The 25,678-nt window shown below is 39.9% G+C and overlaps 1 protein-coding gene across 6 annotated transcripts in view; it reads right to left on the reverse strand.

Moving 5' to 3' along the window:
• Window positions 1-20,746: 20,746 nt before the first annotated feature.
• Window positions 20,747-25,678, reverse strand: part of UTRN (utrophin) — a 387,351-nt gene continuing 382,419 nt past the window's right edge. For all 6 annotated transcript variants that reach the window (XM_074862944.1, XM_074862945.1, XM_074862943.1 and 3 more), the window contains 2 exons: window positions 24,529-24,551; window positions 20,747-22,893 (listed from right to left, as the gene is read on the reverse strand). In XM_074862944.1, the coding sequence (XP_074719045.1) occupies window positions 22,885-22,893; window positions 24,529-24,551 (32 nt within the window). In that variant the 3' untranslated portion in view covers window positions 20,747-22,884. The remainder of the gene's footprint in view (window positions 22,894-24,528; window positions 24,552-25,678) is intronic.

A 25,678-nucleotide genomic window follows, 5' to 3' on the forward strand; every position in this document is an offset into this window, starting at 1 on the left:
GATGTGTGATTATGAATAATTCATTGTAAATATTTGAAGTGCCTGTTTTGATTACAACAAATTTTAATTTTCCCCCCTCACCACAGTATCCTTCTTGTAAAGATCCAAGGATATTTGATTGCCTTAGATCTGCATTCCCACATCTTATTCCCTCCCATCATCGCAGTGGATTAGGTCTCTTCTAAGAATGTTCTGTATTATTAATGATATGTTTGGACTCCTGAGACTTGACTGCGATATTTCAGATGTCCTGTGCGCTGGCAGTGCAGTGAGATGGTGGTGTGGGAAGAAGCTGGCTGCATTGCAAAACAGGATTGAGAGAATCATACTTTCCTCTGTCTCACTGGAGATTGGTAGTTCTCACTGTTGGCATTAAAACATGTTTGTTTCTCATTCAAATAGCTGCCTACATTAACACCCTGAGTACATACAAGGAAGTTCCCTCCCCCGTTGCACTAAATGTGCCGTTGGAAAGCAAAAGGATTTTATGTTTTAATTTTGAAAAGGTCCCAGAGTAGATGTGCATTTTTTGCTCATAGACAAGTCACTAGGTACTGAGTGTTAGAGACTCCCAAGTCCCCCTGCTTTCTTACCCTCATTGACATACAGCTACTGAGGAGCAGCCATGGTTGTGTACTGGGGTTCTACACGTGGGGCAAGCACTGGGGTTTACCAAGAACATTCACCAGCAGCGGCCTGTCTCTGAAGTCCTGCTCCTTCAGGTGCCTTTCTAATATAGGCAACCAGTTCCCACTGAGCCAGATCTCCATCCTCTTCTCTCTCCTTGCACACAGACAGCTGGCTGACTAAGGACTCACTTCTCTCCATGTTGCATTAAGCTACTGAGTTTATAAATTGTTGGGTTTTATCCTCTGGTTTCCTCTAGCTGTATTTTTTACACTACTTGATAGCTGACTCTGAAATTGTGTAGGTGGGTTATACCTTGAGACACAGGCACAGTCTCTTATGTGCAAGGTTGGGACCTAGTCAGTAAAAGTCCTATCAAAACCAAACCAACAAGTGGGCATGCCTTTGTTTATCCTTTCAAGAGAAAATGGAAAGAAAATAAAAACAGGATTTGGGGCTAAGGCTTGGATTTTCTTTTGTTGTCCAGGAAAGAGTAACATGGTAAGGAAAGATTAACAACTAGCCTCTGGGAACACAATCCAAGTTTATCTGTCTCCAAGACTTAACTCAAACAAAACCCAGCAGAGCATCACTGCTGATACCAAGACATATAGGGACACCTTTGGTTGTCCTTCCATGATCAATCAGGTTACAGACCAGGTTTGCAGGTCAGACAGTTTTGATGCATAGCTGTAACTAAATTCTAAAGAACATAACTCGCTGACTGATATTTATGTATTTAATCATCACCATCATCTGCTCAGGGCAGCTGCAAAAGCTAGAGCATCCAAACCCAAGTTAATGACCAAAAACCTTTGTAGAAAGGACCCTCCCTCATTTACTCTCTGCTTTTGAAGAAGTAATACATCTAAAATCTCATTGTTGCCTAAATTTCATTTACAGAGCTAGTTAATGAAGGGGGGGGGGGGGGGGGGTGTGAAACTAAGACTGGTTTTATTAAACTGTGGAGCAACACCAAGACCCCAAACTTGGATTTCTTCTCCAGTGCCATGGTAGCAACAACATTCCCATATGGAGCAAATGGTGAGAGCTTCTTCCTAGACACCTCTGACACATGTAATGTCACGTGAATAAAAACTAAAAACAACTGTTATGTTTCATATCTGACATATTTATTGGTTGAAGGAAGATCATACTGTGGTAGGATGTGCAATTATCTGCAAACTACAGAAATAATCAGTAATGTGAGGTACTGTAACAAGAATTAATATAAAACCATAGTAGTCCATATGAATGTCAATGATATTACAGGAGGAAATTACAGAGGAAAAAGAAAAAGAATCCTACCTTTCTTTCCTTGAGTTTCTCAGTAAGGTACTGCAGTACACAGTACTGTGCTATCCAGCAAACTGCTTATTCCAAATCTCTGACTTAACTTGTTTTTGTCAAGTATCATCTTCTTCATAGCTTGGAGAGAAGTTCCCTCTCCACGTTTAGGAGAAGAAAATGAACAGGTGTATCAAAACCTTCTTAAATATGATTTATTTTGCAAAAGAAATAAAAACTCAAGCAATCTCAAGAACCCAAATTCTCCACACAAACAAGAGAAAAGTCCCAGTTGCCTTAGCTCCTCTCCCCGGGACAGCATCTTGTCAGGCAGAAAGCAGACACGGCACGGGAAGTCAGTCCCACTACCTGCCAGGAAGTCCCAGTGGCCACTGAGAAGTCCCAGTGGCCGCCAGGAGGAAAGTTCCAGGCTCCCACACACCCAGCTCCAGCCCTCCTGCCACCTCGCAGCAGCCCAAGCTACAGATGTGTCTCTCCCCAGCTCTCCACAGGCTGTGCATCGAGTGTGGCAGCACAGACGGACGAAATGGGCGAGCAGCACATACATGTTGGTGTACTGTCCCCAAGCCACACTTATTGTGTCCCTATGGCAGTTGTTACAGAACATTCCTGGGGACACAGTTTGACATGGCCCACACCTCTGCGTTGCAAATTTAGATGTGCTCCACAATGGAGCCCCACGGACCCTGCCTCAGGCCTGCTCCTAAAACCCTCTGTGAGAAGAGAACAGAGTCAATCTTCAGTGCTAGACATGCTAAAAGTAGGGAGGGCAAGCTTCAAAATTCAGTAAACCTAGCATGTTCACTCTAAGATTTTAATTCTCCTGATTTCGTCGCTTTGCACTGTTATCTCAGTTACAGTTTGCGTTAATTTACCAATCAATTAAAATATGAAAAGAAGCTATCATGGAAAATGTTTTAGAGTTGAACTGAGAGGCTAAAGCAATTCTAATTTAAGGAGATATTTTCTAAATACATGCCAGTAATTGGAACTAAATTGTCTGAAATTAAGCTTACATTGGATATTTTTCACAAGTTTGACTTGCTTTAAGAACAATTACATTTTTTTTTACTTTTTATGATAATTATACAAGTCTTCTGTAGCTATCACATTCAGTCAAATTAATCTCTAAAAGTGAACACTATTTAAAGAAGAAACATTTATAGTTATATTAACCTGTAAATCTAATTTGCAATCTCTGCTTTAGAAAACCCAGAATTCAGAGCCCTATCATACTCAGGTGTTAATTTGCATCAACCCTGTGGATCATCAGACTCATCTTCAGTTCACCTGACACAGCAACAATGGTGGCTTAAGAGCTTATTCATTTTTATAGCTCATGTTCTGCTCATTCATCCCACTCCCCATGGCTATTGCCCTTACACATAGCAGTGGCTCCTGCAGAACCATAAATTAAGTAATCGACAATAAAAATAACCTTCAGCTCTACCTGATTTTAAAGCTATTTTCTCACAACTCATTCTGCATAGGCAGTGTCACTGGTTGGGCCAGCCAAAGAGAGACACCATTTATTTGTACTACATTTTGCCATCCCAGCAGTATAAAAATATGGTATGCATAGCAGCTCTCTAACAGTCATGTTAGCATCAGCAGAGCTATTACTGATACTTTGCAAATATTTGTACAGCTTCATGGCAAAGGGTTCCTTGGGAATGGCAAAATGGTTTCCAAAGTAGAGCTGAAAACTCTCCACTACCCAACCACAGTATCTGTAAAACAAGGACCAGGAGTAACAAGAGTCTTCTATCTGTAGTCATTGCAGACAAATATTGGCTCCAAATGCTACCACTTAGTCATTTCATTGCAGAAACAACAATACTCTTATCCTATTTAGGACAACTTACTGACATGGGTTGGCAAGCCTCTCGGGTAAGCAGAGTATGTGTTACACATCTTATCAGCAGGAAGCCAAATGAAGACATAGCTTCTCCAAGCAGGATACTGGCTTAGCTCTAATGCTCACTGAGTAAGCACGACTCTTATTTTAAGCATTACCAGTGGTCCCTGGATTTCAATTACTATTATTAAGTAGAGCCAGCACTAGCCAGACAGTCTGTCCTGATTTTGGCTGGGATACATCTAATTTTTTTTTTTTTTTTTTTTTCTTCTTAGTAGTTAGAATAGTGCTGTGTTTTGGATTCAGTATGGGATTTGATATGAGAAGGATGTTGATAATGTACTTATGGCTTTAGTTGTTGCAAAGAAATCAAGGACTTTTCAACCCCCTATGTCCTGCCAGTGCACAGGTACACAAGAAGCTGGGAGGAAGCGCAGTCAGAACAACAGCTGCAAATTGGCCAATGGAATATTCCGTATCATATAACATCATGCTCAGTATATAGATGGGGCTGATCAGGAAGTTCACTCTTGCTTCCAGGATTGCAGTTTCAGGATTCTTTCTTCTCTGGGATTGCTGCCCGGGAACAGGCTGCACATCTGTCGGTGGGTGGTGAGCAATTACATTGCGCATTACTTATTTGTATTTTCTATTATTTTCTATTATTTTCTATTTTCTTTCTTTTCTTTTCTTTTCTTTTCTTTTCTTTTCTTTTCTTTTCTTTTCTTTTCTTTTCTTTTCTTTTCTTTTCTTTTCTTTTCTTTTCTTTTCTTTTCTTTTCTTTTCTTTTCTTTTCTTTTCTTTTCTTTTCTTTTCTTTTCTTTTCTTTTCTTCAATTAAAAAATCCTGGGATCATAGAATCATAGAATGGTTTTCATTGGAAGGGACCTTAAAGATCATCTAATTCCAACCCCCCTGCCACGGGCAGGGACACCTTCTAATAGATCAGGTTGCTCAAAGCCCCGTCCAGCCTGGCCTTGAACACTTCCAGGGAGGGGGCAGCCACCACTTCTCTGGGCAACCTGTTCCAGTGCCTCACCACCCTCACAGTAAAGAATTTCTTTCTTATGTCTAATCTAAATATACCCTCTTTCAGTTTAAAACCATTACCCATCACCCTATCACTACACTCCCTGGTCAAGAGTCCCTCCCCAGCTTTCCTGTAGCCCCCTTTAAGTACTGGAAGGATGTTATAAGGTCTCCCCAGAGCCTTCTCTTCTCCAGGCTGAACAACCCCAACTCTCTCAGCCTGTCCTCATAATGGGGATGCTCCCATCCCCTGACCATCTTCCTGGCCCTCCTCTGGATCCACAAATGTCTAGCTAATGTTTGGGTGACATCAGAAAGTATTGCATCTCTCTTCCTGATGGAGGCAATGTTAGCAATATAACAGAAGCACCCAAGGACTCTGGGTAACATGCAGATACTGTTTTACTTGTTACTTTAATTTGGGTGTGTGCCATTTTTCTGATACCTTCTAGCAGGACAAAGCCATGCGGAAGGGGGTGCACAAGGCTTGCAGTCTTCAAAATCATTTTTAAAATAACATGGGACTCTTGCCTGTACACATAATGGTAAAAAAAAAAAAACCACTCAAAAAGTTAAAAATGCAATGCATCAAGTATTGAAACCCAGCTGACTTCTGATGGCAGTGTGACTAATCACTGCTCTCTGGCATTTTTGAACTGCTGAGTTAAGGGAATACAAGAGGTGACCTTCCTCCCACTTTGCTCCCAGAGCCTGGCAAAGAAGTAGCATGCCTGTCTGGGCACAGCAGGCACTGTGAAAGCAAGAAGCAGTGATGCTGGGACCTCTGAGATCATCTAACGAGGATGTGACTAACTAACTAATAGACCATTTCTCTGCTGCCAGTGGGGTACTTGTGTTCCTGGTAACATTGGCACTGCAGATCTGCCTGCAGTAAGGGTCTGTTTAAGGTCCTCCCTTGCACAGTATCTACCACACTTTGGTTCTTTGGGGTTTGCTTTCGACTCCTGAGATGTCAGTGCCTGCTCAGCACATGTCCAGGCTCCTTTTCCATTGCCAGGTTCCTGTGCTCTCCTCAGACCCACCCTGCTGTGGCCTGCTGGCTTGGGGACGTGGGCCTTGTGGCATGAGCCACAGCTGCGTGCCCCCACAGCCATGCTGAATGCTGAAGCTCCAAGCACCGCCTTGCTCTGAGCAAGGAAGAAGTAAACTCCTTTCAAGCACACAACTGCTCTCCTTGCTCTCTGCTCTTGTACAGATTACCCACTCACACTCACCACTCAGGAGTTTCTCATTTTAACTACAAAACTTTGTAATTTGTTGTCCCACTTGCTTGCTAAATGTGTTATTTCTAAACAAGAGCATTTTAGGAATCAATAGGTTCCCAGATTCAAAAGTTTAGGATGAACCACGGATAAGAACACATTGTTCATACACAGTGAATAATAACCAAGAGAGTAGAAGATAATGAATGTTCACCAAATACAGCTTAAAGGCTGTCATTCTTTTTATTTGTTCTCTTTTAACTAATAAAAAAATATTTCCCACCTGAGTCTACCCAAATTTCAGCACAGTATCTAATACAATATCTAGCACAAATATCTCTTATACCTATGCTAGAAATCCTTGAATAACAGGGTTTATAAATAAAGGGACTGATCTAACCTTAACCGTATGTATCCTCCAAAAGCATATCATTAATGCAGAACAATAATCCCAGCCATATGTTTTGAAATGTGGGGCGTTTTTTAAGTTAAGGAAAAAAGAATTTACAGAAAATTAGAAACCTTTGTTTAAAGAATATTCCTTTCTTAACTTTGCTTTATTGCTTTTGCAGAAATAGATATTACACAAAGTGTGTTCCTATCTGTCAATACTGCAGGGCAGCTAATTAGCATGGACAGCTGGTTATACCTAGCAAGGGGATGTATCTCCAAAGTCAGTATTTATCTACTGCCTTGGAAGAAGAAAGATTAGCTTTCTTCTAAGCTCTAGTACATATTTCCAGCTTTGGAGTGCCTGAATAGGACACTTCACATTCAGTTGTCCAGTGATCACGCAGACCGACCAAGTCTGGTGGGGCCTATTTGATTCGTCACACATACATCCGGGTCATGCTTCTGCACAGAACGGAACGGATCACAACAAACAAACAAACTCATCTCAGAACTTTTAAAAAGATGAAACCAGCACTTAGAATGGCCCATAAGATAGCTTTTCCCTGCTCAGGACACTTTTGTAGTGATTTTGACACATTTGAGGCCCTGCTGGCCTGATGCTGCCACTCAAGAAAGAGTGAAAAAAACCACTAAACAGTCCCTACAAGTGGATGTGAAAATCCTATAATGCAAATATTTTTCTGCAATGTATGTCATGTATAGCATACATGGTTATAGGTATGACAAACATTTTCTTGAATCTTGTTTCAGATTATCTCTGTGATTTTTATTCATCTCTTTACAAACATAAATATGCAATTTACATTTATAGACTTCAGTATCTTTATATTATATATGTATCATTCATACCCCCAAGGTAACAATTTTGACTTGATTAGACTACACTGAATGAAACTAGATCAGTGGAATTTAGACTTACTAAAGTCAATTTATAATCCATGAGGGACAATCTCTGTATCTTCAGTGCTAACTTTTACCCTCACCATCAGAAGCATGTTTAAGCAACCCTCAGAGGAATAAAGACCACAGATAGAATACAAGATAATCAAATCCAGCACCAGACTTCTGAAAAGTCAGAGTCAGCTCTGACCAGCTGAAGCAGAATTATGATGAGCGTCGGTGGTCAGGAACCATTGACACGCAGCTCGGGGACATTGCAGGGCCAGCATGGTGGAAAAATCATCTGATGTTTACTGAGAAAGGCAGAAGGCTTGCTTTCTCTGAGGCATGCTCTAATGTGACTTTTGAACCAAGATAAGCTTTCCCAGAAATGAAAACAGGGCTGCATCATACACCTCCCATCTGCTTTAGTCACTGCAGGGATCCAGCTTTACCCTGCAGCTCAGTCATCAGCTTCCCACTTCCCCCAGAAAACAGTGAAGTTGTGCCAGCACACACAAAAGACAAAAATTTGGTAGGGAAGAGCAAAGACAAAACCAGTACCATTGCCACAGCTCATACAAGCCCTGTATGGGTCTGGCCCAAAGTGAGGGCAGTTGGCCTGAGCCTCAGCTGTGAGGGCTCAGCCACCTCCCAGCTGTGCCTGATGAGGCAGCAATTAGTTCCTCACCGGCTCGTTTTGATTTTTCTTTGCTCTGAGGTCTGCTCTGGTTTGCATGCAAGCAGCTCTTCGTGGGGGTGGACTTGATGATGGCGGTAAGATGGACCAGTGCCTTACCATGGAGTGAAAAGGATGATAGTCTGGGGCCTGAGGAGCTGGGGAAGGCAGTGGGGAGCAGCCTGGGCTGGGAGGGGAAGGGAATTGGTAGGGGAGTGCAATGGCTTAAAGATTAGTTGTATATGTGTGGTAGTGATTCTCCCCTTTATTTTCAGGAGAGAGAAGGTGAGGAAGTGGTGTCTGCTGATTATGTCTTTTATCTGAAACACTAGAGTCAAAGCTGAAAATAATCTGCTTCAACTGCAGTAAATTAATGTTGTTTGTCACTATGGTTTTGGATACTTTGTGGTTTCAAATACCAGTGTTAATGATTTGTAAGGTTCACTAACATACAAGAGGGCTGAGATGCTCTGTTCTTGGTAGCTGCCTGGCCTCTTATAGGATGAAGTTACAGAAGTAGATGATATACCATTGGGGCCTCTAGATTATCTACTGCTGCTGGGCAAAAACTGATTCCCTTCAGGCTTTACCAGTAATAAAGACAAAATAAATAGACTGTATTAAGATCAAATCACGTTGGATTTATAGGTAGGAGTTGAGATTTGATAATGAATCATGTGTTTTAGGAATATCGCCTTTTTCTCAAAAAAAACACCTCTGGCTTGATGTAAGGAGCTGGTAAGAACAGCTCCCCTACTCTGAATCTGATGTTCTTGAAACTGAAGCCACCTGAGAGTACTCATAGCTGTAAACTTTTGATGGCATGCAAGCCAGAAGGCTGTCTCTGAATCTAACTTACAGTACTATGGCAATCAGGTCTGATCCCTCTTAAACCTCCACTGAGCCTAAGATTTCAGGTTTTTGGCTCCTTTCCATTTTAAATGTGGATATTTGCAGTACAGGTACTTCAGTGAAGAGTCCCAGTTTGGCTAAAGTGAATGGGGAGTTGTCTTTTCTGGTGAATCTTTTACAGCTTTGGTATCTTTCTCTATTTAAATGCGAGCTATAGCTCACAGATGGCAAATCTGGCAACCTGGAAGGCTAAGCTGATATTGAGTTTCCCAAGAGCAAAGCAGAAGTGCGATCTGATGAACCCTTTCTCAGCATTTTTTTTACTGAGTTCTTCAAAGTCTTCCTGTTGGGTAACCAGGGGGGAGAGTAGGAGGAACTGTAGGGATGCTTGTGACTTACAATGGAGTAATTTAATTTGTAACACCTTTGGAAAATATCAGCTCTGTGTGTGTGTTGCTGCTGTTTTCCCCTTGCTGTTACAATGGAAGGCATCTTTCAAGCTGCATCTTGGTCAGGAGTTGGAGGTAGGATGTTAAATTCTGAAAGGACCTCTGGAGGAAGTTTGCAAAGGAGTTAAGTTTGATGCTGTGGGGCCCAGGTAAAAAGAAGATCTCCAGATCAGTAAGTTTTGTGCAGCTGGGTGTTGTACAATGCAGTTGGCTTCCTCAGGCTTTTGCCATGTACTGCTTTGGACCTGAGAGCAGCAGAAAGCTGTATTGGTTGCCTCACATCTAGTTTTTGCTTGCCTCCCTCCCTTATAGGAGTGTCCCACATGACAATAGTTTAGCTTTCTGGAAGCTAAACTGCCTGAGGCAGGTGCTAGACTGAAAAATAATCTTTCTTTCATTCCATATTAGCGCACAGTTTGTCAATCAATTTAATACTGAGACCCAAAATTGGGTAGATTGCTAATGTACAGTTGGTAGTAGGAATTGAAGTGTTTATTCTGTTTTTATAATTTTATTACCCTGCTTATAAAGATTTTCTTAAAATCTGAAAGCATTTTAGCTTTTTTTATGTTACCATCCCTCTTACATACTCCTGAATCATTTCCAGAGGAGTGACTGGCTTCACTTCAGCTGTGCCATTACTGCACCTAAAAGGGAGAGGCAGCTGGAAGTGTCTGCCTTGCTATCGTTAATGGTGAAATTATGGATGTGTGACAGTGTGCCTCTGGTTGGTTAGCAGTGCAGCTCTCAAGTATGTGGGTAAAACCAATTCTGAGTTAAGCACTCCATACCAAATATGAATGGGTATATGAAAATTACACCAGCAATTGTAACTTTGGCAACCAGCACTCTTGGGTTATGCTGCCCTTCCACCATCTATTGATGTTCAGAATCCTCCTCTCTGGTGAAGAGGCAAGTGATGAAGGCAAAGACCTTCCATGAGTAAAGAGCAAGAAATACAAGGGCTGAAAAGCTGCTGTGTTTCCTGCATTATGAAGCCAGATGGGTAGCATGAAGGATATGCATTAGAAAACTGGTGCAATGATTCAAATAACTGGAGAAAGAGCTGCCTCTGTTTGTTCACAGGAAGCACTTAATTGAACAAAATTAATTCATATTTCATTACTTTTTAACTGTGTATGAAGGCTTATTTGTAGCATAAAGCCTTCTGATAGTCTAAATAGGAAGATTTTTAATCTTAAGATACTTCCATGGACTCACAGAATGGTTGAGGTTGGACCTCTGGAGGTCATCTTGTCCAACCCCTCCTTGCTCAAGCAGGGCCTTCCAGAGTCAGTTACCCAAGGCTGTGCCCAGATGGCTTTTAAATATTTCCAAGGATGGAGACATCACAACCTCTCTGGGCAGCCTGTGCCAGTGCTCGGTCATCCTCACATTAATGTTTCCTGATGTTCAGAGGTAACCTCCTGTGTCTCATTTTGTGCCCACTGCCTCTTGTGCTGCCACTGAACACTACTAAAAAGAGCCTGGCTCCATCATTTTGCAGCTTCCCTTCAGGCATTTATATACATTAAGCCCCCTCTTCTCCAGGCTGAAAATTCCAGATCTCTCAGCCTTTCCTCATAGGAGAGATGCTCCAGTCCCATAAACACCTTTGCATCCCTTGGTAGTCCACAGTTATAAAAACTAGCATGGATGCCAATCCAAGCATCTGATTCAGATTATGTATATGAGACATACAAACTAGCAAGCAATTAGCTCAAAATAACACAGACTAGTAAAGAGAGCTTATAACATGCAGAAGCATTAACTAAATGCAGACAAGAAGTGACAGTTTTGTGCATAGTAGTAGACTCCTGGCTGAAATAAGATTAATTTCTTTCTATGGAATGCCTGAACTCTTCAGTCTACACACCTGATACATGGATTTTTTTAGGTCTTGTTTTCTAAATGAAGCAAACTGATCTCTTCCTTTCCAGCAGTTGCTTCTGTTAGGGGAGCATCCCTGGCAGTTGTTGATGTTTACAGTGAGGATTTAAATGTAGTTTGTATTTATATATATATATGTATATTTAATTGCATAAGGGAGTTTGTTAAAATGGGTTGTGTAGCTAGTAGGAAATTATGGTATATTAAATCAAGTCTCTCTTAAACTTTTGTAATTCATTTCCTTAAATTACCTGTTTAAGCCTCCACCTACTTGCTTGCAGAGTGATTAAGTGCTTACCCATGAAATATCCTGTAAATACTTTGACATAGATTGCTAACCTTGGACTGCAGTATGTCATTGTGATAACACTAAAAATATATCCCAGATAGATAGAGGTCATAATTAGTGTCATACTTCCATCCTTCAGTATTTGCAGTGTAGAAGGAAAAACTGGAAACAGAAAGCCTCTGAGATCAATTCCTTAACGGAAAAGCTTTTAAATACCACCAATTTCAGGGAGAACACCGAGTTACAGGTACGCACGCGCTACCGATGAACTGAAGGGAATCATTAAATGTATAATCATTCACAGACACAGCACAGTGTTCCTACTAAAGACAGGGTAAGGTGTGTGTAAAAAGCTGGAGGGCTAAAGCATACCAGAAGCAGGATTAGTCTTATGTTGTTTAGGCTCTTCTTTTATTTTTTTCTTTTCCCCTTATACGAACATGTCAATATTGTCATATGAAGTCCTGTTGAGGAAAATATACCATGGCTGTGAAATACATACATGAAATACACGTGGTCTTAACTCCTCTGGATGGAAAATGGAGTTAAACCTGAGCCGTCACTTTTCAGAGAGCTTTAGTACCTGAATTGCTCCAGAAACCAAACAATAAAGTGATTTTTGCCTTTGGCTGCTGTTGGTTGTCTGGAGTTAGATGTGCCTGCACCGGGAAGGTGGGTCTTTTTGTAAAGGCTGAGATGTAATGGCAAGGCTCTTCAAGTGCTTATAGAGTCTGAGCTACAAATGAAATGAACTGAGGAATGCTTGTTGGCCCTGCAAGTCCAAATACGAGACTTCTGCCTATTCATGACTATCATAAGAAACTCTTGTGTAGGCCCAAAGACAGAATTCAAAGCATGTGGAAAACTTTGTAATGAATCTTAATTTCTGATGCTGGCTGCCTTCTGGCATAGGTAGAGTCTTTGAGAACGACAGTTTTAGACTCTGGGCCCTACAGTGCTAATTAAGTTATCTTGTCAGTATAGTTCTTGGTGCCTTTTTTTTTTTTTTTTAATATTTCTATGTAAAGGTTTGTAGTTGAGAAGTAAATAGCTCAGAAATTAACTACTCATTCTGAAGTCCAGTGCCTTCAGGTCAGTAGGTTATAGAAAATTGGCAGCCACAGATGAGAAGTTCTTAGCACCTGCAAATGAATAGCCAGGACCCAAAGTTAGAGTGTAGCTCTGCTTTTTAGAGTCCTTGTAAAAAGAGCATCTCTGAAAAGTCTGTCCCTCTGATGCCGTATCAAAAGTGCTTGATTTACTTAAAAAAAACCCCAACAGATTGAATTATATTCTTGAGAGATTGTATTATATTCTTTTGTGCTGCCAACAACGAAGGCAAAATTCTGGCCTAGTATGTCCTTAATATGCACTGGCAACATAATTTTCTTGAAATTTGGCTTTCACTGACACCTTTGCAGCTACGTTCATTTTAATTCTGCTTAAGCCTGCTGAAAATGTCATAGGGAGAGAGTGCATTTGCAAATCTATTCCTTGACTTTCAGTATATGTGCAGTATAATATAGTACAGGTGAAATACCAGGGGGAAGAGGGAGTTGTTCCAGGCACGCGCTTGGACTGGTGGAGCAACTGTGTTCTGCCTGTTGTGCACTGCAACAGTGAGGTAGTGGAGGGAGATGCCTGCCTATTCCCAAAACACTTCTAGGGCTTTGTGGGGAAGAAGGAGGATAGCAGTAAGGAAACTTCTAGCAAAAGCCACTTCTGTAGTGCATGTTGAAACTCCTTGCTGTAATTCTACAGTGAGTAGTTTGTCAAGATGATATACTAACACATATATTAAATTAGCCTACCCAACCCTGTCAAATCAAGATATTTTGGGAACCGAAAGGGCAATTCAGTCCATGACAGACCCTGTGCTTATACGTATAAAAGATGGTTTGTGATGACAGAAAAAGTGTTTCTTACGTGTCCCCACTCACAGACATGAGTACAGATTGTATTGACATTAAGCAGTAACTCACAGATAAATTTTTAATGCAGAGTCAGTTCTTATATGGCACTCTAAATACTGCGCTGAAGGCTAAACGTAAATGTTTGCAATCTTCAATCAAGAAACTTCAAAGGGAATGTGGGAATAGGTAATTGGCCAAATTACTTACTGACTTTGATATGAATGCTTATTTGGTGCTTGGTTCCCTGGAGCTAAAGGATGGGATAATTGCCCCAGCCTTCAGATTCTCTTCTTGCTCCTGTTCTAAGATAAGGGCACATTTCTAAGGTGATTATTACTTAATTACCTACATTATGCTGCTAATACCCATCAGATAAACACAGCTTCCCTTTTTAAGTGTTGCTGAACAAGAATATTAAGTGGTCCTGGGTTGGGGTTAGGGGGAGCCCAAACTCGGTTATGCTCCTTCCCTGTCTTGCCCCTTGGTGGGGAGGACAAGACCTGCGAGTGGCTGATGGGGGAGAGCCCTGAGAGGCTGGTGGTGCCTCTCCTGCAAGGAGAGACTGGCCATGACGGGGATTGAGCTCCATGGAGGTGCCGAGGCAGCTTTGCAGCCAGCTGTGATTTTTTTTTTTTTTTTTTTTTAACGTTTTACTTTATCATAGATGAATGTTTGTTAAACTATCACTGGTATAACCCTGTCCTCTTATACACAGTTGTCTCCAGTATATATATCAAATAACTGAAATAATGCCATATCATCATCTATATTGCTTCTTGAGGCACTTCCTGCTGGACAGGTGGTCCGCAGGACTGATCTTTTAGACGTGCTTCATTATAGTATTAAGATTTCTGATTTGCCTTGTCAATTCTGCCAGTCTAGGAGGGGAGTGTATATGGGTGTGGAATATCTTGGTTTTAATCACATCACTTAATCTATTTCTTTTGCTAGGTACATATTGTTTGAGAGAAGTATAACTACTACTATTAGAAACTAGAAAAAAACAAACTCATTTTCTTAAGCATCTATCTGTATCAGCTACTCAGGCAAAATATATTAAGAGAAAAATCGCTCTCACCATTTAAGCTGTATACTGCATTAACTAAGCTGCCATATTTTATCCAATCTTGGTCGAAACAGATGTGCTATAATCTTAATTTATCACTCGTCTTTCCTTTGCAACTGGGTTAAAAACTAACAAGTGAATCTAGCAACTGCAGACAAAGCTGGCAGGTTTAAACTGCAGTACGTAGGCTAATGTATTTTTCAAAGAGCTTCGAAAGGCATGATTATGCCTTCCTGGTTTGATTTATATTGAACCCTAAAGAGCCCAAAAATCAACAGTGTCATTTGAGAGTGTTTGTAATCAGCCTTTAAAAAATGTAACTTATTTCTGTATAAAGACATCGTACTGTTCATAAAGTTGTTACTTTAAGTCAAACTTTCCAAGAAGCTTTCAATGGGGGCATTGCTTTGGGCAAAGAAAAGGAAAGTCTATCAGTTTTGTCCACTTGGTAGTAATTTCTAAAGTATGGGAGATTTCATAAATAATAAAGTGAGCAACAACATTGACAGGCTTACAGAATTTTTTAATTAAAAAGCTACGTGTGGTGTGGGGTTTTTTTTATGTTCAAATGTTTATGATCTCTGAACATGTGAATGGAAGAAGCCAACCAAAACCATATATATGAGTCTATGCCTGGGAAAGCAAGCCTAGAAGAAAAGCAAATAAACAAAAGTGGCATTTTAGTAAATGCTTATTTTCCTAATCATGTTTTTCTAAGCGCTGTTACAAGTGCTGTGATTTGTAGGAAAAGAAAGAGAATGAAAGTGTCTGCATCAACACAATCGTAAGTAGTTACCAGAAGAATTTCTTTGCCAAATGCTACTGAGGTCTATGTTAAGTGAGTTAACCTGGAAGTCAGCAGTCTCATCAATCACCTACCACCTTTTCTGTGGACATTTGCATGTTGTCCTGAGGCAGTGTGCTCTGGTGGCAAAGGGGAGGTGTCCTAGCAAAACTGTAATCCTCAGATCGAAGGGAGTGACTATTCCCTTTTATTTGGGGAGACTGGGGCTGGGGTGCTGTGTCCAGCTTTGGACACCTGGCTCAGGACCTTGCCACCAACGGGGTAGCACATGCTGCACTGTGAGAAACCAAATGAGAGTTCAAAACCAAAAATAATTCTCTTTCACTAAAGCTATCATTAATTTTCCTTCCTCAGCAAGCAAGCAGGCATTTTGGGGAGGAAAAAATGCAAGTGTAAGCAGCAGACAGATGGATGCCATGGTATATCTTGTTTGTGTACAAAGCCTGGCTCATATTTCATAATAAAGTCAACGTTTATTTTGAAGTTTTACTGCCATTACAACTAGTTTTACTTTTCAGACTGCAAGCATCATCTTTACAGGAACTGAGATTTAGGGTATAAAATAACATTCTTATTCTGCTCATGTTTCAGCCACTCAGGTTTTCCATTTGTTCACATCTGTATTTTTATAGAAAATTGATAGGCGCTGTAATTACAGCCTGCTGAAAGCAAGTAGGTCAGAGCTACGCTTTCCATTCCAGAGGGGCTGCTGGGACTGGAGAGACAGAAATACATCTGGACAGTTTCTCTTCCTGTGTGCCTGTCTGTGTGTCGCAGCCATTCATTAGACTCCTCACAACTACTCACCAAAATACTTTCAGAGGTATTAAACAAAATCAACCAAAGCATCTGTGTTTAAAAAGTCCCTCCCTACTCATCTGGCATACTTTTCTTGGCAAAAGATTTTTTCAGGGCATTGTGCAAGGTAGTGCATTGGCTCAGAGTTCTGCTAACTGTTGGGGGGAAAATTTCTTGGAAGGCATTGATGACAATTTCCTGACATAGATGACTGAAGAGCTGATGAGGGGAGAGACCCTCCTGTACCTCCTGCTCACAAAGAAGGAAGAACAGGTAAAGGGTGTGAAGGTTGGGGGTTGCCATAGCTGCAGCAACCATGAGATGGTAGAGGTCAGAATCCCAAGAGGAAAGGAGCAAGGCAAAAAACAGGATCACATCCTTGGGCTTCAGGAGAGCTGACTTCGGCCTGTTCAGGGACCAGGAAGAAAATAGAGATACTGCCCAATTCTTCAGGGACAGGGTTAGGAAAGCCAAAGCCTGGTGAGGGATATGAAGGGCAACAAGGACTTTGACAAGTACATCATCAGCAAAAGGCAGACTAGGGAAGACATGGGCCCACTGCTGAAGATGACCTAGTGATAAAGGACACAGAAAAGTCTGAGGTACTGAATCCCTTCATCTCAGTCTTTACTGTTAAGACCGGCCTTCAGGAAGCCAAGGTCCCTGAGAACACTTAAACAAACTGGACATAGGTAAATCCATGGGATCTGATGGGATGTACCCATAAGTGCTGTGGGAACTGGTTGATGTCACTGCAAGGCCACTCTCAATTATCTTTGAAAGGTCATGGGAATCAGAGGAAGATCCTGAGGACTGGAAGAATCTAAATGTCCCCCAATCTTCAAGAAGATCTTGGTAAACCCTAACTTTTTCTAGTTCTGTTTGCATTTAAATCAGTGATGTGGATTATCAGTGGCAGTTACTATTGTATCTTCTGTCTGTTCTCTCATTTATTAATCTATAAAATTTCATTTGTGGGTTAGGGACCAGTCACGCTTAGCAAATACGTTCAGAGAAGAACAATCACTGTGAACTGCTCATCGTAAAAATGGTCCTTCAACGTGCAAAATGCCATCTCTAGTGAAGAAAAATTAATGGGATTGCTACCTGTTTTTGCAGGGCCAGGGTTACACATAAAATATTCTGGTTTATAGTCATATGAGCTGTGCACTGGACTTCCACTTCACCTGGGTTGGGGTTCAGAAATGTTACTGTATTTGATCAAATGGTTGCCTATTTCCATATAAAATTCAGGTGAATTATCACAGTCTTTCTCATATATGTGGCCTTTTTCCTAACTCCATTAAATCCAGTTTGAGACACACAAACTGTGGTAAGGGATGCTGTCCCTTCCTCTATTTTTTGCTTATTTTCCAACAAATTTAAATCACAGTCAAAGAGCTATCAGTTACTGTGGGGGCAAAAGGAATTCCATCACGTGTGTATGAAGTATTACTGCAATGCTGCTAGGTGGTTTTCTCATTTTTTAAATTTTTTTAATAACCAGGTCACTTTTTCTAGCTGATACCAAACTGTAAAAATTCTTATGTTCCCCATTGTTTCGTTTAATACTAAGATGGGATTTACTGACAGGAACTAGATTTGTAAACTGCAGACACCTTCATTTGAGCTAGTTACCTTAGGCTCTCCTTCAATAGTCAAGAAACAAGTATTTCTGAAGTATAGTTTCTCCATGGTAAGTATTAGTTATTAGAGGTCAGAAAACTAAACATTTGTGTTTATCAGTGTTGTTGTGTTTGTCAGTGCTTATCTGACTATAGAGAGAGTGACTAACGAGCATGTTCATCTGTAAATACTCTTTTTCAGAGATGACGATGAGGTAGGACAGATAGTGTCTATGTCTTGTTGTGGTGTTGTGTTGGTTGGGGTTTTTTTCCCCTTATCTTTAAGACTGGGACCTAGGATTCTATTCGGCTCTCCTGGTTTATCACTTTTAATAAGCATACTAACATAGAGCAGTTTTCAATTTAAAAGATCCCTTTGTGTTTGCTGCAACCATTTGCTGCAGCGCTGGGATGCCTGGGAAAATGAGCTGAATCAGCTCACTCCTGGCAGCTCCTCTGCTGGTGTCTGAGGCAGAGGTGCTTAGGAAAGCAGTTGATGAAAACACTACCTTCCTCTTCTGAAGGCGGCTGCTGCACTTGCATGCAGCTGTTCTTTCTAATGCATAGATTTAAGTTGCAAAGACTGCAATTTTTACAAACATCATGAAAATTTAAGTGGCACTAAAGACAGAAGATAGGCTCCCAAAGACATGTGAGCCAAGAAAGATTTCACCTTGGTGGCCATGGGAACATTTTGAGGAACACAGCATATAGCTGAGGATTACTGAGAGCTTTTTTGCTCTCAGTAATGGAACAGATCTCTTCCTGCTCAAATATTTTTTTTTTCCCCCACTAAAAGTTGTGAGTTTTTTTCATACCCCACTGTTATTAATTTACACCTTGGCTGGATTTGTAAGACTAATTTTGTTGCTGTTGTGGGAACAGAATTCTTAGCCATATGGCATGACATGTTCATTTCTGCGTGACAGTAGATGGGATCCATTACTCAGTTTTGCAGTGGTGTAAATGTCTACCTTGAGGAAGGTTTTTTTTCTTTAGTACAGAGATGTGCTCAGTAGAGAAAAAAAAATACATGTAATGAGCAAACTCCCTGCAAGGGGCAATTTGTACTGTAAATGTTTAAAAGAATATTTCAGTCTTTTGCATAAATCCAAAGCTTGCCCATTACAGTAATACATTTTTGATTTGACTGAATTCAGCTTTTTTTTTTCTTTCTCATTTTTCAGCTGTAGAAATAACAGTAGAGAGGACAGAACCCTTGACCCATGACACTCAGGCAATAGGAATTGTCATGTGTTTACTGACAGTTTCTGTCTGGGTCCAGTGTCGCTGACCTAGTGGGGATGGTGTCTTATAATTTAACTGTCATCTTACTTACTGAGATTTGACCATCTGAAGAGCCTTGTCTTGGTCCAAAAAGAAATAATACCTCCACCACCCAAGAAGAGCTGTTTCATAGCGGAAATTCCCCTGAACATGAACCCTCAGTAGCAGAGGAACTTCTGCACTCTGATTGTAATTAGATGCATCAACCTTGCATCTTTTCTGAGAAAATGATCTGATGATCGTAATGTTTCAGCTCAAGTGTGTTTTGTAATAAAAATTCAAACAAATATGCTATCAACCACCCCCTCCATTCTGGGCTGTGCAGCAGGGTGTCTCTCCTGATGAGATGGATAGGCGTGCATTTTGGACTGACAGCTCTTTGGTGCAGGAACTCAATTCTTCTCCTGAGAATTATCACGTTGGCTTTATTTTGCCTGACAAAATAACGGTGTAAGAGGCTGGTTAGTGCTGAGAGGTTGAGCAGAGAAGCGAGGGAGTGCTTACCATTGCACTCTCCACTGAGGACCAGAGCTTGCCATGCCCTGCCACTGCCCTTCCCCCAAGCCCCTTGAGAAAAGCCCCACAGCAAGCTGGTGGGAAGTGGGTGCCCCTATTCCCCCTGAGAAGAGTCAGGACCTTCATGGCACAGTAATGAAGTGTGATTTTTAAGATGGGAGCACCTTCCTCACAGGTTACAGCATTACGGAGGTCTGGCACCTGCTACCTTAGCAATCAGGGTACAGAGGGGGTAAGTTGTAGATTTGAGCACTTTCATAAATTGTTCTAAAAGTCAGGCCCTGGTACTGATCCATACCCCTCTTCTCTTGCCTTCAACTCTACAAACATATAATTAAAATGTTTACTTTTTTAAAAGACTCTGTGGTTTAATAGATTCTTTAATTTACCAGTCTCCTCCTCTGACACATTTATTGCTCTAAACACAGAACTTAATTTGACTCAATATATTGGCATTTCTATAATTAAATTCCTTGTTAATTGCTGAATCACTTAAATGCCATGTGAAAAACCCATTTCTTCCCTACAACTTGTTTGTTAAGCATCCTTTCACAAACTGAGGGAAATGTCATTACTTTTACACTTACATTTTACATTTGTTAGAGTTTGAAAAAAAAAATCAACACTAAACATGAAAACAGTGCCAACTATTACTATAAGGAAACAATTTTACAATTTTCCTGCTCTAAGCACAGTAATTCCAACACAGTCATTAACTCAATTTGCATTAGCTTAATGCAAATACCTAAAACCAGCACATGGTAGGGCTAGAAAGTACGTATTTCCTGACTGAATACCTAATGCTGTGCTTCAGCTGAGCATGTTGACTGAATGCTGTGAAAAATTGAAGACTAATTTACAGTTCTAATATTTGACAGGGCTTCATGCATTATTGCTGTTTTGTAATATGTATATATAACATTTTTAAAATAAAAGCAGTCTGCTTCTCAGTGATCAAATTTAATATCTCTCATGAAATTGAGAAGGATTCTAGACTAAATCACTAAAGATGGAAAACTAGAGAAAATATGCACAGATTTATGGGGAGAAAACACTGCTTAATCTCATTTATATAAATGCAAACCACACTCCAAAAATGCTAGCACATAGAAATGGACTATCACAGCACTCCTGTGTTAAAATTAATCTTCTTCAGAATGAAATTTTCAGCATTTAGCAATGAAAGGTGCCATCCTTGAAGATCATGAAACTTGAAAGAACTCCATACTTTTTCTCAAGTTACTGCAATATATTCCTTTTATTTATTATTGTCTCAGAGGAAGAATGTTACAATGTAGTGTTTGAAGCAGCATTTACTCGGCAGCAGAGGACAAAGGATGCATACAAACACAGGCAGAAAAACAACTTTATACATAACCTCATATTCAGAACAAAAATAAAAGCCACCAAATTCACTACTGAGTCCTTTTTTTACTTATGTATGGGGATACTTTTAAGGATTCTTTGCCTACAGAATGATGTAGCTTCATAAAAGCAAAGTACTTTGCAGAGAACAGAATATAAAGCTATTTCCAATACTACTCATGAAGATAGGTCTGAGGTAGAAAGGTGGTCATGGCTTTCCTCTTCTGTAAAATGTGGGGGTTTTTTTCTTCTCAAAATAACTACACTACCTTTTTTAATAGATGAAGCGTTTATAGGAGCCATCTTCTCTTCCCACCTTGACAATTTTGCTCTACTCACTCAGGAGTAATACTTAGCATTTATATAGAGCTTTTCAGACACTAACTAAGCAAGCCCTACAACACCTTTGAGAGGTAAGTACTATCATCCCCATTTTACAGATGGGAAAACAGAGGCAGAGTGGTTAAATAATTTGCCAAAGGGTTCAGAAAGAACTGGCACTGGAGACAACACTAGAACATGGTCAATGCTGTGCCCAAATCACTCCTTGAGCAGCAGCAGTCCAGGAGTGAATACTGTGGGTGCAGGACAGTCTGGTTGGCACCACTTCACAAAAACACTAGAAATTCCTGACCTGCTGTCTTAATATCCTCTAGCATTTTTCAGTAGCAGTAGAGAATTTAAAACTCTTCCAATACAATTTTGAGATTTTTTTTTTCTTCAGTAATAATTAAGAACAACACAGTTCTGTTTCTCTCCACTACACATGAAATATATTGCATGCAGTTTTACCAATTAAAGGTATGTCCTGAAATTAAAGCAACTGTCCATGCAGCGTTGTAAACTCTGTGAAGGCATTAAAATCTCTTATGATAATTTTAAAACTAGAGATCAGCTGATCAGTGACATAAGTTTCCTATAAATATCCCTACTTAAAGTACATAAATAAATGATTTCAAAGATAAAGATGAGTTACAAGATTATAATGCCAAATGATAATATCTAAGTGCATCGCCATTTTGAAGAAAATCTTTCATTGTTAATAGTATTGGAAAGGGCTTTCTAATTGTCTCTTCATTTCCAAGAGACAGACAAAAGAAGAGTATCTCACGGAAATGAGCTTTACTTCACAGACTGTAAATTCCAAAACTTGAAGCAAGTTTGGCACAGCAGGGAACAGCAAAGCTTTGTCTCTGAACAAAGTTGCGAAAGATTACAACAACTTAAGCTATCATCTAAGTCCTCTTTTTAGCTATCTCCTGATTCCAAAGTAAAGTAAGGCTTAAAAAAATAATCCTCCAAATGGAGTGTGTTGGATGGAAATAACTAACAGAAAGTTAAAAATACCATTTTGGTGCATGAGGATGATGATTATGACTCAAAATGTGAGTTTACCTTGTTTAATGGAGTTAAAATACTGTAGCTTGCACCCAGCGGCAATTTTTGTTAACCAGTAACAATAATGCAGAATATGGGAACTTCATATGCCAATCCTGAAAGCAATTCAAGGGTATTCTGAAATCTGTGTGGTCAGATGGTTAGCATATAAATAATCAGTACAGAATATTAAATGTGTGAGAATATAACTAAGAGTATTTTACAATGTAAAAGCAAACAGCTGAAAGGAATGTATAAATGTAACATTTTGCTCCAAACTCCTTATGCAGTTCTCTTTATGATTATCAAAAAGAACGTATATAAAGCCCCTGCCCCTTTTCCCGCGGCTGTATATTTATACAAATCAGTGACAAATACTCCACTGCTCATTAATTTACAGTTGCATAGAAAGGGAAGAGAAGAAGAAGAAAAAAAAAAAAAGATACTATAAAAACAACATCCTTGTCTTTGGGTATTCAGTGTTTTACTATTTCAAGTAGAACACGCAGTCGGAGCAAACAGCATGTTCCAGGGTCCCATGAGCCTTCTGATGAAGTGGAACTTGCGAACGGTGGTTTGTAGAGAAGGGTTGTACTGCACATCAGGAAGCACTGGTTGACATTCAAATGAACACTTCACATTGCCTGTCATGGTGAGAAATAACCATGTCAGTACCATGTTAACACACACAGAAAGTTCTAACTACTCTGGGCTCAGTTCAGTTAAGGACTCTGATGTCATTCTACAAACCCCCTGTATTTTAAAAATATAGATGTATTGGCCAAAGACTCAGCAAATCACTGAGGCATGTAGTTAAGAGAAATCTAATTTTACTATACTGCAGTGTTTAAAATTCTTGTTTAGTAAGGTCTACAGGATGTTAGTCTACAGAGCAGTAAATATGACTTATAGACTCCATGTTCTGCACCCATAGGAAAAAAAGTTAAGGCAAATTACTGTCCTATCTGAAGCCTAAGTGGTAAAAATGGAGAGTATAGAGAGTCTGGATTTGGACTCGGGCCCTTCAAAGGTGAAGCTTATTTCCAGGCTCCCATTTCAGGACTCTGTTCCTGAACAGACAAATGTGCCTTCTCTAATGGTTCTGGAAGGGCAGATCTGCAGTGAGACCATTTGGGAATCATCCTGTATCTAAAAAAAATCAAATGCTTTTTCAGGAAGATGAGGATTATTCATTGATAACACTGAAAGCTATCTCTGCGCCTACTTAGAGGAAGGATTTCTGAAAAATGCTCATTTAATTCAGTAATTTAACTTATCAAGAGACTGAAACACAAAGTCTGAGTTAACCGAGTGCAGGGCATGATTCATCTCACTCTCTTTAAAATTTCTTGTTTGGGAGGACAATCCTACTATCCCAGATATTACAATCCAAGAAAGTGTTTGCAGAGCAATATTTCTGAATTTTCAGATATTAATTCTGGGGAGGTCTGACCTTGCAAGCTGTGGATTAATGGACAAGGTGAAGCAATTTGAGGGAGTAAATAGACTCTTTCCCTACCACTTAATTCTTCCAAAGTCTCACACAGCAATTTGTGGTAGTTTTTAAAACTTATTTAGCAATGAAACTTTCAAAGAATTCTGCAATGACCAAGATTATGTCACTTCTTAATTGTCATACATGGGCTCCAATATCAACCTAAACCTACAGCAAGTGTTTTTCCTATTTCTTGTGTTACTCATAACAGAAATTTAACTGATCATTCATACCAGTTAAGATTTTCAAGAACAAGTATTTAAATACCAGATTGTCTTCCACATTTTTTGTGAACTCTTAAAGCAGCCAAATTTCTGCTTTGGGATTGTAAATTGGTTGCCTAGTGGGAGAAGGCAGCTTAATCTAATGCCTAAGATGCTGTGTGGCTCTTGATTCTTGTGTCCTGGTGCCTATAGCTCCTGAAACTGGAGCTATGGGCACCAGGGCACAAGGACATATGGATGTCTTTGCAAGAACCAGCTTTGATCTTGCAAGCTGATGCTGGCTTGAAACTAATTTGCCCTGATAGATTCAAGCTGATTCCATCTGGTCAGCATCCCAGAACTGCACACCATAGTACCTTTGGTAATGCCTGAACTAGCAGGAATTTTCTACTAACTGGCATATTCCAGCATCTAGCCTTCCTGTTACATAGGTCTAGCTTCCAAATAGACCTCTAGGGAAAAGTACAGAAAAAAACCTGGCCAATTTGCTTTAACGGAAATTTTCCACTTGCTTTACTTTGCTTCCAATGACTGTGCAAGTATGTAAACATGTCTCATACCTGTGGTCTGCCAGTGAAACTTGCTGCAAATAGATAAAACAAAAGAAATTTAGAAGTTTGCATGATTCTGCATCTTGACAGTTTAAAAACAAAACCAGTATCAGGAAAACATGTACTACAAAAGAACAAAAAGACTCATCTTAAAAAAAGCCCAACATTTAACTAGAAGTGTGTTGTAATGGTCTATACATAACTTTCTTCACAAATTTGATTTTCTTTTAACAAATGTATAGCATTATGAATATATCTGACGTCAATAGTTCCTTTTTCACCACTAGCAACCATATAGATCTATGAGTGGTGTATTATAACATCGTCTGTTCAAAATGGTCTGTTCTGGAACTCACTTGGACACACAGATAAGACTGCTGCACTGTGCTGCACACCTGCCTAGTTCTGAGGACCAACCTCATAAATAAGGAAGGAAAAGAGGCATTATATCCATAATCAAATGATATGGGGAGAAAAAAACCCAAATAAACCGCACCATTAAGAGCAGTGCTGGCTTTACTATATGAGTAATTGTTCCATAAAAAATATTTGGAGTAAGTAGAAATACTGATTTCAAGATGAATTATAACCTGAAAACCATAAAAACAAATATAACAAATAAGAAGACTGGCTCTATTATACAGTCAAGATGTAATAAAAATAATCTACATAAGGCTCAGATGCTAGTAACTCCTTAATGAAAGCTGCCGACAAGGTAGGAGAGACCAGTAGTAGTGATGTGAAAATTGCTTTTTTTTTTTTTTTTTAAAATGGTCATGATATTTTGAACATGAAGGCTGTTCTAATAAAATTTAGCTTGGGCATAATTAAAAAAGAGTAAGGATATTATTCTTTAAGGTTAGGAATACAGTGATGCTCTTAAAACAGATTGCCTAGGGAGTCTGTGGGGTCTGCATCATTGGAAGTTTTACAGAACAGGTGAGACAATTGTCCATCCAGAAGGACAGATCCATCTCAAATGGCCACAGGAGAAGATGATGGACTAGATGGTCTGTCATGGTCTTCCCTAGCAAACTCATAGAGTTTAATGCCCTGTGTTGGGAAGGCCAGACTAATAATCCTCATTTCAGGCTTCTAAACAGTAAATGAATCTTACATGGTTAAAAAAATATACTCCTAGTAAATCTCCCAGGTAAGA

This window comes from Strix uralensis, chromosome 3 (assembly GCF_047716275.1).
Source record: "Strix uralensis isolate ZFMK-TIS-50842 chromosome 3, bStrUra1, whole genome shotgun sequence".
NCBI lineage: Eukaryota > Metazoa > Chordata > Aves > Strigiformes > Strigidae > Strix > Strix uralensis.